The 16,482-nt window shown below is 41.7% G+C and overlaps 1 protein-coding gene across 1 annotated transcript in view; it reads right to left on the bottom strand.

Annotated features, from left to right (window-relative positions):
- Positions 1-16,060, bottom strand: part of LOC139377374 (gamma-1-syntrophin-like) — a 30,958-nt gene extending 14,898 nt beyond the window's left edge. Inside the window, exons 1-11 of the mRNA XM_071120400.1 lie at positions 16,034-16,060; positions 8,854-8,988; positions 7,782-7,838; positions 7,494-7,551; positions 7,356-7,399; positions 6,907-6,948; positions 6,483-6,585; positions 6,078-6,160; positions 5,594-5,724; positions 5,168-5,297; positions 1,846-1,884 (exon numbers count right to left, since the gene is read on the bottom strand). Coding sequence (XP_070976501.1) covers positions 1,846-1,884; positions 5,168-5,297; positions 5,594-5,724; positions 6,078-6,160; positions 6,483-6,585; positions 6,907-6,948; positions 7,356-7,399; positions 7,494-7,551; positions 7,782-7,838; positions 8,854-8,988; positions 16,034-16,060 — 849 coding nt within the window. The remainder of the gene's footprint in view (positions 1-1,845; positions 1,885-5,167; positions 5,298-5,593; positions 5,725-6,077; positions 6,161-6,482; positions 6,586-6,906; positions 6,949-7,355; positions 7,400-7,493; positions 7,552-7,781; positions 7,839-8,853; positions 8,989-16,033) is intronic.
- Positions 16,061-16,482: the final 422 nt, after the last annotated feature.

Raw genomic sequence — 16,482 nt, 5'->3', positions numbered from 1 at the left:
GCATTTCTCTCTCTCTATGGACATCTTGATGGATGAAAACACTGAGTGAAAGATTCAGGACCAGCATGAGCAGTCGGTCTCTTCTAATGTACTTTAATTGCCATGACGATACGGGATGTCAAATGATTTCATTCTTTTGTCATTTGGGGGCTGGAGATGGATTAATTATAAAAACAGTTAATTCACTATCCATGTCTATGCTGATGGAGGGATTGTTGCTGAAGTGAGGACCAAAGGAACTTGTGTTGTCCTCTCTTCCTGATGATTTCTCTTTGCTTTGAATTTATGATGCAAACATTCTCCCTCCATCTGCAATAGTTGCCACTGGCACAGCCAGTCTCCCATGGCCTTTCTGTGGACTCTCAAACCTGGTTGGAATGAATGAATGAATGAATTACATTTTATTTTCATGTCAAATCGCCAGTTGGCAACCGATACCTTACGGGATTAATTGACAAACAAACATTTCTTTCACAGTGATAATTTTTCCAGTGTTCTGTGCATTCAGGTTGGATTGACATTCAGAGAGCGTTCTAGTACAGTAAACCGTGTAGAGTGGAGACGAATTGGATGAAGCATCTTTCGGGCATCGTCTGTCATTTCTTTTCAACCTTGAAACTGTGCTTGAAAAAAATGCATTGAATAAAAGACCATGTCATGACAATTTCATATCAATGGTGAGGATTATTTTGTAAGGTATAAATAGTAGTTTTAGTAGCAGGGGTGAAAGTATTTTAAATTTCTTACTGGAACACCCAAGTGTACCACAAAAATTACAGGGTAGCCTACTCTGGAGGATATGGCCGATGTTCTCCTCTGGTGCCAGTAAGATAGGCTACTGTTTGCTCAATTAAGTTAATTTTGATAACTAAAAGACAGATTGGATCTCTTTACAGCAATAGCGATTTGCTTTCCAAACAGTTGTTCCACAATTGTATTTTTAAATATTGCAATATTCCTGGCTGGGTCTCTCTGCTCTTCACTGACAGTCGCAGTGCACACCGGCCAAATTGTGGGCCCTTCCAACTGTAGGCTATGCGATTTAAAACAATCAACAGCTCTTTTTTTTTTTTTAAGCGAATGATTCTCTGTGGCAAAATCATGCTTTCTGGTATAGTTGCCCATTTTGAATAACGTGATATTAATTTCTGTATAGAAAGGAAGTAAGCTAATTAGGCTATACAATTTGGACAATTTAATTTAAAGCTTCCCCTAGCCTTATGGACACCGCCTACTGTATGCCTTTTTAACGTGGCTTAAACATAGCCAGTCACTTAACAAAGGCACTCATGTAGGCTACCCGTGCACATTCGTTCACTCACAAAATAATTACAGCATCCAAAACCCAACAGTGCACTTTGCACTTGCAATTTGATGAATGGAAAGAGATATCTGTTACAAAACACCTACGTGTAGTGTAATGAAATTCTGCGATTGTCATTAGGCCTACACTTAGCCTGAATTGATACATCATTCACTGTTGTCCACGTGCGTCTCGATCTCGGCAACTTATCTCTCCGCCTTGTCACAAGCGTCTCAGCCACTCAAGATGTAAGTGTTCTCCTTAAACCACAACGCAATTTGGAGTGTATACCACCCGGTTTCCAGTCAATTCACAAATTGTTAGTGTGTCTGATATGCAGTAATGTTAACTAATAGGGTAATAGCCTATAGTTTTTGGGCATGTTGTATTAATTGTGATAGGCTCATGTTTTACTGGTCAGTTACCCCCACTATTTATTTTACTGGGATGATGTACCGGACCATACTGCCTTACTACTACTAGTAGTAGGCCTAGTAGTAGTAGAAGTAGTAGTAGGAGTAGTAGTAGTAGTAGCTGCTTACCTGTTGATTAACTGGGAAGTTTCTGTTTATTTTCTTCACCTGTAAAAGCAAACATTAAACTCATTGCAACATAATACACAAAGATTACATTTGGTAGCACTTGATTTTATAATCCAGAGACTATTATTTATGTTGCATATGTAATACTATGGAAATAGTAACCTCTTACTCACTGGTTAGTTTCACTGAAACACCATTTGTTGGCTGTATAACATTTCATTAAGTATCATCATACCAGTATAATATGCTCCTCTTTGAGAAGCACACACACTCACTCAGTCTAGCATGGGCCCACCAAAACCAACGGCTAACTCTTTATTTACAACATTCTTATGTTATCCCCACAGACATAAAAGAACACTGTTGAAGTGAAACTACTTAATGTATTCAATGTATGTAAATTGCTAAATGGATAGAGTCATTTCAACAAGGACCTGTTCCAAAAAATTCTCTCTCTCTCACTCCCTCTCCCTCTTCTTCACCCTCTCGCTTTCTCTTTCTTTCTCTCTCTCGCTCCCTCTTTCTCTCTCTCTCTTTCTTTCTTTCTTTCTTTCTTTATCGCTCTCACCATCTGTGAGAAGTAAAAGCTAGGGAGCTACAGAGAGAGTGAGAGATAGGAATGGAGAGAGAGAGAAATGTAAACATTCTGTTAGATAACGGGTATTAGCAGCTCTGACTGGGGTTCAAATACTATCTAAAATCTTTCCAATACTTTCAGTGTTTTCTCTAGCCTACCTAGAGTGCCTGTTTTGGGACTATTCTATTGGTCCTTTAAACCAGGCAAGCTCAATCAAGCACAGAAGTATTTGTAATGATGTCAAATAGTATTTGAACCCAAGTATCTCCTAATCCACACCACGCTCTCAATAGAACTCTCTCGCAGGAACAGAGAGAGCACCAAATTATACCTGGCCGGCTATAACATTTTCATTTTCACAACATCACATTTCCAAAATGGTACGTTTCTACAGTGATCCACGAGAGGAGCCCATGTTTATTTTTTCAATGTTATGGTGAGATTTGCCTTTTATTCTGGGACGGAAAACCCTATGCAGTACTAGACCTGTCCAGTGCCTTAGAAAGACGTTGGAAGTCTGCCACAGACATGTCTACTAACTCATCTGTTAGTGTTGCACACAATAAGCAGATCAGCCACTGTAAATAATTCTTCATTTCTCACTTACCAACCAAGCTTCCATTTTTAGAGAGACTAATATAATCATATCCAGGTGACAACCTCTTCCATGTGTCTTGGTACAGTAAGAAGTGGGTGGGGAGCAAATTGGTGGCAGCCAGAAAACCCACTGTTCCACTGTACAGTAGTGACAGTGACTCGTCAGTATTATGTTCAGTGTGACCCCTCACTTAGTCCACTCCACATTAGCCCATTCCCCATTCTCCCTAACACTGCCCCTAGGCTACATTATAATTACATTTCTTAGAGGTTGCTAATACTATGCTAGGTGTTGATGCTCTTTACTACATTCCGAATCACACTCTCAGCATTATTCCAACCACCCACCCAGGCCAGAAGGAGGATTTTATCTGAGTGGGAGTTAGCATTAGCCAGTGTCATGACAGTCCACAAGAATCCAAATAGGTCAGATCAGGTTTGCAATGAATAACTTCAATCAGACCCCCTCTCAACCGCAGAGGGGGAGGAAAGAACTAATGTTGATTGACAACTCATGTCTTGTAAATCAAGGGGAGAAGATGCAGGTATCCCTCTCCAAATTTACCAAAAGAATGTGCTTTGTCTCAACAGACCTTTTTTCTGCTGAGACTCTAACACGTTCAAAAGCAACTACTGAAACAATATTTCTAACATAGAACGTGGGGAATGGTCAGAGGCGTTTTCTATAGAAAAATAATGTTATTTTGTTTATTATTTTGTGATGTCATTAAAAATGTTTACAAAGGAAAGACTGTAACGTAGTATATATGCTTTCTAAATGTACAAAGTTTCCATACTATGCATTGTGCATGTAACATGAACAATTGTGAAAGTGTTTTTGTTAAGAAAGGGATGTGATTTGAGATATATGTTTGTTATAACTGTGCAGAGTAAGTAGTCACCGCCCCTGAGTGAGTTCAGAGAGCGTGTCATCTTGATGGAACTGTCCATTTCGAACAAACTGTATAACATGATGGGTTAAGAAATTGACATACTAGACCACAAAAGCGCCAAACTGCAGCTGCACGTTTTAAGTGGTTTGAACAGTGAATCTCAATACGAGGTAGAGACGACAAACTCACCTAATGGACAATCACTGGTACGTCTGATTAGCTGTCCCAAGTAAAGTATCTTCAAAAGCGAATTTAAGTGGGGCCATTCTACTACTCCGCTCAAACCATCGTATTACGCGACTCTCATCACACCACTTGGAACCATCGACACGGCTGGCTAGCCTATCTTCAAAGAAGCATCTTCAAGAGCGAATGGAAAGAAAATAAACTCTGTAGTTTTGTACTTCCTCGCCTGATCTTTACCAGGTCCACTTACTCATTAAATACTAATGGACGACATGGTATTCATTTGGAAAAATATTATTTGGTGCTCAGAGGTAGCAACACTAAAAAACAAAACCTCTAATTTGCTTTCTGTCAGGAGGATACAACGTGAGGACAGTCCAACCAGTAAGATACAGAGCTGACTGGTACACACACATTCCTGACCCTGTTTGTTGGGCACTATCCATCTGGAAGTAAAACAAAGCACTAACTTGTTCCCCACACACCCAGCGAGAGAAAGCTTTTTCCAAGATGTCCAAACAGAGAAATGGAGCATAGGACACAGTTGCTATCTCCAGAGTTCTTTTCAATTTGCTTGCCACCTCTCGGCATTATTATTATTGCATAATGCATCATTCTGAATTATAGATGATACAAATGCCTAGTTAGCTTGGGGTTATAAGTGTATGCCGTTGCTGTCTCCAAGAGACAACTCTGATATTGTGACCTACGGCTCTAAAAAATAAGTGGATGTTTTCAAGCCCCATAGTATTAAATGACATTCATATATATAGAGTATGTGACTATATGATACATCTGACACATTTATTGATACAGTTAGCTGTTTTTCCCCAATTACAATCTTGTCTCATTGCTGCAACTCCCCAACAGGCTCGGGAGAAGTGAAGGTCGAGTCATGCATCCTCCGAAACGTGACCACTAAATCACTTTTACAGCCAAACGCAATCCATATTACTGTAGTAATACAGTGCTCTATTGTATTTTTCAAAAACAAACCTGTTGATATTGAAGGCTATGGAAAATCTACCTATCTTACTCATGTTTCTGCCTTCAGTTTGATTGTACTCACATTGTGCTTGGTGAGAGCTGATATGTTAGTTGTGATTGATTGGAGCCAATCTAGGCAGTCTTCAGCAGCGGGGCACGTGATAACCCCACTGCAAACCCCATCCACAGCTATGACTTGAAATGCATTTCTCCTATAGAAATCAGAATCACTATACATTCAAGAGAAATAAGTAACAGTCAAGCCAGCTTTGCAGCAAAACTGCCAGTGTCTGACTTCTTCATTTGAATAATCGCAAGGTATTTACAGGAGACAAGTCATTTTAACACAGAGTCACCAAAGTCCCTTACCAGGGGACCCCTCTCAAATAGCAGAGGCACCGGGGTCACTGAACCTTCAGCAGCAGTGACAGTGTGCCAGAAAATGGCCCATGACTGCATTTTTACAACAAGTGGTCTCCGGTCCCCCTGCTGCAGCACAGCACTGTACCTGCAGACGTCAGAGCCGGGGACGTGCTGTGACAGACGAGAGTGGAGGAGAGGAATAAGGCGCAGGTCCACCCATCTCTTCTCCCACCGGAGCCCAGGGGACGTGGGCCAAGATGAGCAGGACAGTGTGTCCTGCAGGAGTTTATACACACAGAGAATGGAACACCTCATCGTTTGGCACTTCATATAGTATCTCCCATGGCTTACTAAGATGTCAACAGCCCAGGCCTGTTCATGATTCATACGGGTAGATGTAGATGCAGCAGAGGCTGTATAAGTACAAGCCATTGTGGAACTACTGAATAATTGTTTTTTTCTTTTCTCTGGCCCAAGTGAAAGTGTGAGAAAGAGTTAGAGCACCCGGACTGTCACCGTCTGCCTGTGAATACCACTGTGGAATAACAGCCTACTGGCCATGTTTCAAGAATTGCAGAGAGAAGAGATATGGCTGAAAGTTATGTAGAAATGAGAATGTTGAACTGTACCGTGTTGTTAGGATGATAGTTCAGGTGTAAGCCACTGTCGCATAGAGGGGAGGACGTTCCACTGCTCTGGTCACTTGGAACACCTGGGAGTAGAATGACATTCAGAAGTTATTTAAAAAAAAGTCCTATTATCGCTTCTTCAGCCTTGGTACAATATTCACTGGAACTTTTCTATCTAGCTCTATTTCAGGTAATAACAATATTCAAAACAACTTTTATTTCCAGCTCTATTTCCATAATATACCAAATAACAGTCCGACGATGCATGAATCATCATATAATCCATGTGTAGATGGAGAAGGTTCTTTCTCTAATCTTGTTCTCATTTCCTCTCATCACATCCTTGGTGAAAATAACACAATTTCAGCTCTGATATTTCTTTGGAAGTTTCTAAGATAGGCGTACATGTGCAGTCTTCACAGAGGGGCAGTTTCAGAAAAGCTGGCGTCTTCTTCAAGAAAGAAACAGTCAGAGTGACATCCTCTCCGGCATTTCGCAAAACCTGCACCTGGAAAGGGAAATTAGGAGAATTGTCAACACTGCCATTGGACTTCTTAAAGTCTTAAACTCATTTCAAACACGTACTTGGATGACGGATGTAGTGCAAATTCCCTTCTTAGAACAAGTAGATTAGATATTGGTTGAAAACCTGGGAGATTTATGCAGCCTCGCGCATTTGGGAGGTTGAAACATACAAACTGGGAAAAAGGTATAAAACAGATCTTAGGGGTCCCACAGATGAGGTCGAAAAAGTGAAACAAGATAAGGTGGCGTTGCAAGTGTTGCAGCTTGCAGTGAAATATGAGATATTAAGTTGGCAGCTTCTTACCACTTCCTCGTGGCGATAGCTTCGAACATTGATTCCATTTATCTAAAAACAAACAGTCTTGTGGTTAGTAACAATAATATCAGATCCATTAAACTGAGGATGTGCATAATATGCTTTTATTTTTAACATCATTGAAGTGTGTTTGAAAACGGGGCCCTTGATTCGTAGAACAGCAATCAAGTGTGTTTACATATCTGTAGTCCGTGCTCAAAAATAGCATTGCTGCAAAACAATGAAAGCTGACAGTGACAGTTGCAACGAAGATCTCTATTGCAAATGTACACTACGTTCTTCCTGGCCATGCCAACACATAGCTCAGTGCACTCATATATCGCATAGTGATCCATCAGCAGAGTTTGAAGGGGTTAGAATTCAACCAGACCTGTAGTACAAACACTGAACGACACCAGGCGGAAGAAACTGTCACGATACTCATCATCATCGCTTACCTGGAGGATCCCATCTCCGATAAACAGCAACCCAGACAGTTCAGCTGCAGACAATACATTATATATTATGTTTGGGCGAAGAAATAATAATTGGTAAGGCATAATGCAATGGATACATAGAACTAAAAAAGAGCTTACCTTTTTGCTCTTTTGATATTTTTGATATCACAACGGGGATTTTGTGTTCCGCGCCTCCCTAGGGGGGTGATTTACATAGTTATGTAGTTTGTTGCACAAACAAATAGAGGAAGAAATAGAAACAGAGGAAAAAAGAGAGAAACTATTGTGTCTTCCCGCATAGGCTACTCCATTAGTCTACTGTTGATATGAATCAATTGTGGTTTTAAAAGATCAATTGCATTAGGTGAAAGTCAATTAAAAGATAGAATAGGGAGAAAACAACAAATCAATGGCAATCTAAATTACCTTAATGCTCAAGCCAAAACCTCCAATCGTCTGTCTTCTGATGGTTACAGTTCTCTCCTGCAAGGAATCAGATAGATTAAAGAGACCGTGTTTATTATGGCGATACTTAGAGTTTCATTTGACTTTACTTTAAGTTTTACCGTAGATGCAAATGAAAGAATAACAGAGCTGACTGATACATCGTATATATCGGGGAGGCAGGTAGCCTAGTGGTTTAAGCGTTGGACTTGTAACCGAAAGGTGGCAAGGTCGAATCCCAGAGCTGACAAGGTAAAAATCTGTCATTCTGCCCCTGGACAAGGCAGTTAAACCACTGTTCCTAGGCTGTCGTTGAAAATAAGAATTTGTTCTTCCCTGACTTGCCTAGTTAAATAAAAAATTACAAAGAAAGGTCACTTTTAAATGGTGAGACATGGGTGTTTCTCCTGTTTCTGTGCATACAGTACGTATCATTACACACTTAATGTAAGTACATCAAGTTACTGTAAGGGCCAGAGCACGTTTGAGTACAACCAGGGTGTGTATGCTGGACCAATGAGGTTGAGACATGCTTAGGCATGGACCAATGAGGTTGAGTGCTCTTGTTCTGTTTATTGTATAATCTCATCAGTCACACCTCACTCTCATGGTTCCAAATATAAATTCTCGCTTGACATGACGTTGTTCTTGTAATTGAAACACCCTTTTATATGAATATTGATTTATGGTTTTACAATTGTTTTATAATTGACTGAAGTAGCTCTTCCATGCGCATATGGTCATTCACACCCTGCACCATTGTCAATATCTTTATATTGTTACCCCAGATATAGTGTGTGTGTGTGTGTGTGTGTGTGTGTGTGTGTGTGTGTGTGTGTGTGTGTGTCACCATCTACAGAAGGTATGGGCAACTTTGATGAGGGTGGGGGCCACAAAAAAATCTGAGGGGCTGCAGAGGCTCACAGGTCAGCGTATCCACATTCATACCCACACATACAGTCAATGCCGGCCCTAGCCTTTTGGAGTGTCTGTAAAAGAGCCGTATGATGTCAATGCGTGGTATTTTATGTGACAGGCACGGCAGGTTACTTACACTCGAATAAAATGGTTCTCCTGACACGCAGATGACATCTTGCTCTTGAATTGTCAGAATGTCTTTAGCCAAGTGCAGTCGAATACTGAAAGGCTCCTCGTTACCATCTTGCAGCAGATAAACCCCAGTCTTCGTCTGCAAAGTAAATCAGTGGAAAAATAATTTCTCATTCTCCTATGTCCGAATGAACTGTCCATGAAATGAAATGAAAATGTAATCGAATTGGAAAGACATTGTAGAGACTTTTGGCAGAGTGACACGGAGAATGCCCTATGGACATTTGACAATGGGCTAGGAAAAGATCATAATTCATGATCAATTCAGGGAAACCTTTTTTGACCCACTAATGTTTTGCATACATCTTCGATATTATGTTGCTATTCCATTAAAGGGAGACCAGATAAATATGGACTCACTGATTAAGGTTAGTTCTCAGTCAAATATGTGCTGAACTGGCAGGGTGAGAAATTAGTGTTGAACTTTATCTTAGGCCTGGACATGTTTCAATGTATTCAGCTCCACTAATTAGTGTGAATTGCATAAATGTTTTATGCACTGTGCTATAACATTCATCTGAGCTAAATGTATTGTTGTCTAAGCCCTGAAAATTAAACCAGATAACTGCAATGATATGCCTCTTAATGACAGACAAAATACACAATTAGTTACAATGGTCTAATGTAATATATCTCCAATGAAATAATCCAGAATCATTTCGTCTATCCATCTAAGATTCTAACATAACGCTCAGTCACCAGATATGCATTTCTCAGTGTTGCGCAAAAGAAATGGATGAGAGAAATCATCATCATATCCCGTGATCCATTTAAAACGTGATAATCTGCATACATTTGTATTCTGCATAGCCAATTCCCCACCAGCTATTTGGAACGCCTGTCCTGTCCTTGAGACTACGGTTAAGTCTAAATATCTAAATAAGAGAAGCACCTTCACCTGACATGATTACTAATGTAGAGCCAAGCGGGCCAATGTCACTGAGCATCCTTGACAGCACACGCAGTAGTGTCACCGAAGGACACATTAGTCACCAGTTTGCATTCGTCACATTAGTCACTAGTATTTTTAGTCAGAAATGTCAGCTCGATTACAGGTAAGGCATCTCAAATAATGATATTTAAATGTACTGTACACAACCTGGATGAGTATTATTGAGAGAGAGAGAGAGAGAGCTCCACCCTGCTACCACACAGCGGGTAAACACAACTATTTCCTGTGACTGTGCCTCGAAACCAAATGTTTACCTGGCCCACCACTCCACTCTGGACTTGAACAGCCTTTATGACCAGGTCCACCTATACAAGGCAGCATTGCCCACCTTCGCCTGGACCCTAAAGGACCCCCCCCCCCCCCCCCCCGGACCTACACATAGAGGACCCAGGCCGAGAGGACCTACATTCAGACCACAACACCACCAGCCACATCCACACCCCCACCCCAACCAATCAACACCCCCCAAGTCAACCATGCCCACACCCATTTAGGCCCCCTCAGATCAGACCTATGCCCCTCCTGCCCACCCAATGCACCCCATCTTGCCTATGCCGTTCTGTACCATCACTCATTCATATATCTTTATGTACATATTCTTTATCCCTTTACACTTGTAAGTTAAGTTAGTAGTTGTGGAATTGTTAGGTTAGATTACTCGTTGGTTATTACTGATTGTCGGAACTAGAAGCACAAGCATTTCGCTACACTCGCATTAACATCTGCTAACCATGTGTATGTGACAAATAAAACTTGATTTGATTTGACCCCACCCCCGCAAAGAGGACCTCAACAAGGGAGTCACACACAAGCCCAAGCTAAAGTCTTTGAAAGCCAAGTTAATAAACAGATCACTGATCATTTCGAATCCCACGGTACCTTCTCTGCTGTGCAATCCGGTTTCCGAGCTGGTCATGGGTGCACCACAGCCACGCTCAAGGCACTAAACGATATCATAACTGCCATCGATAAAAGACAGTACTGTGCAACAGTCTTCATCGACCTGGCCAAGGCTTTCGACTCTGTCAATCACCGCATTATTATTGGCAGACTCAATAGCCTTGGCTTCTCAAATGACTGCCTCGCCTGGTTCACCAACTACTTCGCAGACAGAGTTCAGTGTGTCAAATCGGAGGGCCTGTTGAATGGACCTCTGGCAGTCTCCATGGGGTACCACAAGGTTCAATTTTCGGGCCGACTCTTTTCTCTGTATACATCAACGATGTCGCTCTTGCTGCGGGTGATTCCCTGATCCACCTCTACGCAGACGACGCCATTCTGTATACATCTGGCTCTTTGGACACTGTGTGAACTAACCTCCAAACGAGCTTCAATGCCATACAACACTCCTTCCGTGGCCTCCAACTGCTCTTAAACACTAGCAAAACCAAATGTATGCTTTTCAACCGTTCGCTGCCCTCACCTGCCTGCCCAACTAGACTCACTACTCTGGACGGTTATGACCTAGAATACGTGGACAACTACAAATACCTAGGTGTCTGGCTAGACTGTAAACTCTCCTTCCAGACTCATATAAAACACCTCAATCCAAAATCAAATCTAGAATCGGCTTTCTATTTCACAACAAAGCCTCCTTCACTCACGCTGCCAAACTTACCCTAGTAAAACTGAGTATCTTACCAATCCTACCGACTTTGGCGATGTCATTTACAAAATAGCCTCCAACACTCTACTCAGCAAACTGGATTCAGTCTATCACAGTGCCATCCGTTTTGTCACCAAAGCCCCATATACCACCCACCACTGCGACCTGTATGCTCTAGTCGGCTGGCCCTCGCTACCTATTCCTTGCCAAACCCACTCGCTCCAGGTCATCTATAAATCTATGCTAGGTAAAGTTCCACCTTATCTCAGCTCACTGGTCACGATAACAAGACCCACCCATAGCACACGCTCCAGCAGGTATATCTCACTGGTCATCCCCAAAGCCATCACATCCTTTGGCCGCCTTTCCATCCAGTTCTCTGCTGCCAGTGACCGGAACGAATTGCAAAAATCGCTGAAGCTGGAGACTTACATTTCCCTCACTAACTTTAAACATCAACTATCTGAGCAGCTAACTGATCGCTGCAGCTGTACATAGTCCATCTGTAAATAGCCCACCCAATCTACCTACAGTACCTCATCCCCATATTGTTTTTTATTTACTTTGCTGCTCTTTTGCACACCAGTATCACTACTTACACACAATCATCTGCTCATCTATCACTCCAGTGTTAATCTGCTAAATTGTAATTACTTTGCTACTATGGCCTATTTATTGCCTTAGCTCCTCAAGCCATTTGCACACACTGTATATAGACTTTATTTTTTTTCTATTGTGTTATTGACTGTACACTTGCTTATTCCATGTGTAACTCTATGTTGTTGTTTCTGTCACACTGCTTTGCTTTATCTTGGCCAGGTCGCAGTTGTAAATGAGAACTTGTTCTCAACTAGCTTACCTGGTTAAATAAAGTTGAAAAAATGTAATAAAAGATGCTAAGCAGGCTCTGCTCGACCAACTCCACACGACCAACAACATTGTACACTTTATGGAACACAAAGCCTTCACTATCTCATCCTGGAATATCCAAGGCCTGAGGTCATCTGCCATTGGCCTAAAGAGCATGAACCTGGATTTAATCAAAGAAATTGTAAACACAGACATTGTCATCCTACAAGAAACATGGTATAAAGGAGATGGACCCACTGGTTCTCCTCTAGGTTACAGAGAGCTGATAGTCCCCTCCACCAAACTACCAGGTTTGGTATAGAGCAGACCTAACTCACCCCATGAAATTAATAAAAACAGGAACATTCAAAAGGAAATGATCTTAACAAAGGAAAATGTCCTCCTGTGTGCTACCTATATCCCCCTGCTAGAATCACCATACTTTAATGAAGACAGCTTCTCCATCCTGGAGGGGGAAATCAATAATTTCCAGGCCCAGGGACATGTACTAATCTGTGGCGACCTAAATGCCAGAAACGGACAAGAACCTGACACCCTCAGCACACAGTGGGACAAACACCTGCCTGGAGGTGACAGCATTCCCTCCCTCATATGCCCCCCCTAGGCACAACTATGACAACATAACCAACAAAAACGGGTCACAACTCCTGCAGCTCTGTCACACGCTGGGTATGTACAGTCATGGCCAAAAGTTTTGAGAATGACACAAATATTAACTTCCACAAAGTTTGCTGCTTCAGTGTCTTTAGATATTTTTGTCAGATGTTACTATAGAATACTGAAGTATAATTACAAGCATTTCATAAGTGTCAAAGGCTTTTATTGACAATTACATGAAGTTGATGCAAAGAGTCAATATTTGCAGTGTTGACCCTTCTTTTTCAAGACCTCTGTCTGCAATCCGCCCTGGCATGCTGTCAATTAACTTCTGGGCCACATCCTGACTGACAGCCCATTCTTGCATAATCCATGCTTAGAGTTTGTCAGAATGTGTGGGTTTTTGTTTCTCCACCCGCCTCTTGAGGATTGACCACAAGTTCTCAATGGGATTAAGGTCTGGGGAGTTTCCTGGCCATGGACCCAAAATATCAATATTTTGTTCCCCGAGCCACTTAGTTATCACTTTTGCCTTATGGCAAGGTGCTGGAAAAGGCATTGTTTGTCACCAAACTGTTCCTGGATGGTTGGGAGAAGTTGCTCTCAGAGGATGTTGTGAGTAAAATTGTGAGTAAGCCCACTCCCTTGGCTGAGTAGCAACCCAACACATGAATGGTCTCAGGATGCTTTACTGTTGGCATAACACAGGACTGTTGGTAGCGCTCACCTTGTCTTCTCAGGACAAGCTTTTTTCCAGATGCCCCAAACAATCGGAAAGGGGATTCATCAGAGAAAATGACTTTACCCCAGTCCTCAGCAGTCCAATCCCTGTACCTTTTACAGAATATCAGTCTGTCCCTGATGTTTTCCTGGAGAGAAGTGGCTTCTTTGCTGCCCTTCTTGACACCAGGCCATCCTCCAAAAGTCTACGCCTCACTGTGCATGCAGATGCACTCACACCTGCCTGCTGCCATTCCTGAGCAAGCTCTGTATTGGTGGTGCCCCAATCCCGCAGCTGAATCAACTTTAGGAGACGGTCCTGGAACTTGCTGGACTTTCTTGGGCGCCCTGAAGCCTTCTTCACAACAATTGAACCGCTCTCCTTGAAGTTCTTGATGAATCCAAAAATGGTTGATTTAGGTGCAATCTTACTGGCAGCAATATCCTTGCCTGTGAAGCCCTTTTTGTGCAAAGCAATGATGACAGAGTGATCTCCAGCCTTGTCCTCACACCTGTGTTAATTAATTCATTTGCATGGCAAAGAGGGACTTTGCAATTAATTGCAATTCATCTGATCACTCTTCATAACATTCTAGAGTATATGCAAATTGCCATCATACAAACTGAGGCAGCAGACTTTGTGAAAATTAATATTTGTATCATTCTCAAAACTTTTGGCCACAACTGTACATAGTCAATGGTAGGCTTCGAGGGGACTCCTTCTTTATCTGTTATTTTACCAGGTAAGTTGACTGAGAACACATTCTCATTTGCAGCAACGGCCTGGGGAATAGTTACAGGATTAATGAGCCAATTGTAAACTGGGAATTATTAGGTGACCGTGATGGTTTGAGGGCCAGATTGGGAATTTAGCCAGGACACTGGGGTTAACACCCCTACTCTTACAATAAGTGCCATGGGCTATGTAATGACCTCAGAGAGTCAGGACACCCATTTAACATCCCATCCGAAAGACAGCACCCTACACAGGGCAGTGTCCCCAATCACTGCCCTGGGGCATTGGGATATTTTTTAGACCAGAGGAAAGAGTGCCTCCTACTGGCCCTCCAACACCACTTCCAGCAGCATCTGGTCTCCCATCCAGGAACTGACCAGGACCAACCCTGCTTAGCTCCAGAAGCAAGCCAGCAGTGGTATGCAGGGTGGTATGCTGCTGGCGAGGTACACAATTGTACCTATGATAGGTACACCTATAGCTCATCTCTTGGCAGTAGTACTGTAGACTACTTTATCACTGACCTCAACCCAGAGTCTCCCAGAGCATTCACAGTCAGCCCACTGACAGCCCTATCAGATCACAGCAAAATCACAGTCTACTTGAACAGAGCAATATTCAATTACAAGGCATCAAAGCCAAAGGAACTGAGTAATATTAAGAAATGCTATAGATGCAAGGAATGTAGTGTAGAAACCTACCAAAAAACAATTAGGCAACAACAAATTCAATCCCTTTTAGACAACTTCCTGGACAGAACGTTCCACTGTAATAGTGAAGGTGTAAACTTGGCAGTAGAAAATCTTAACAGTGTATTTGACCTCCCAGCTTCCCTATCAAATATAAATATTTCAAACAGAAAAACTGAAGAAAATGAACAACAATGACAAATGGGTTGATGAAGAATGCAAATACCTAAGAAAGAAATTGAGAAACCTGTCCAACCAAAAATGAGACCCAGAAAACCTGAGTCAACACCTTCACTATGGTTCATCACTAAAACAATACAGAAATACACTATGGAAAAAGAAGGAACAGCAAATCAGAAATCAGCTCAATGTAACTGAAGAATCCATATACTCTAACCACTTCTGGGAAAATTGGAAAACACTAAACAAACAACAACACAAAGAATGATCTATCCAAAATGGAGATGTATGGGTAAACCACTTCTCTAATCTTTTTGGCTCTATAACAAAGAACAAACAGAAAAAACAAATACATGATCGAATACAAATCTTAAAATCAACTATTAAAGACTACCAGAACCCACTGGACGATACATACCTTGACCTAAACATCAGCGCTAAAATTTAAGGTAAGCTTTGACTATGTACAGACTCAGTGAGCATTGCCTTGCTATTGAGAAAGGCCGCCGTAGGCAGACCTGGCTCTCAAGAGTAGACAGGCTATATGCACACTGCCCACAAAACAGGTGGAAACTGAGCTGCACTTCCTAACCGCCATCACAGCAGCAAGATTTCTGACCTCTTGTTGTGTTCCAAAGGTTAACACGTGTCAGCTGTTGAGTACGCTGTCAAGTAAAAATACATAACACTAGTCACCATGGCAGACCAATTTGCTCCAATTATCTTTGCAAAATGCTGAGGGATTGAAAGCTATTCAACTCAAATTGTAGCTACCTCTTCATTTGAAGTCTTGAAATCCATGTGCTATGGCACAGTGAGGGAATCTGCCCTGGAAAAAGAAAGAAGAAAGGAAATTGAATTGGCTTCCTGAACAAAATACCTAGCAGTTAGTCAGGGACATGGTTCTTCTCATTTGTAGTAATAACACAGATTGACCAAGCTCTTCGTGATGGTGTATCCCTTTCCACTTAATATAAACACAAAACCCACCGGCATGGTCTGCCTATTTTCATTAATGTCATGTCATCCTTATAGGAATGAACAATTTGAATCCAGAGTAATAGATTTGCATTGCAATTTAACTTCTTTCTAGCAGACTCCTGTGCAGAACCCCATGGATTAATCATGGAGGAAACCAAAGACCATTAAATGTCTATGAATAATTCATAAGCTGAAGGTGAGAACCTAAGTATCTACAGATGTAAGATCTTAATTTGATTACC

Source organism: Oncorhynchus clarkii, chromosome 20 (genome assembly GCF_045791955.1).
Source record: "Oncorhynchus clarkii lewisi isolate Uvic-CL-2024 chromosome 20, UVic_Ocla_1.0, whole genome shotgun sequence".
NCBI classification, from domain to species: Eukaryota; Metazoa; Chordata; class Actinopteri; order Salmoniformes; family Salmonidae; genus Oncorhynchus; species Oncorhynchus clarkii.
This window is presented reverse-complemented; position numbering and strand designations above follow the sequence as displayed.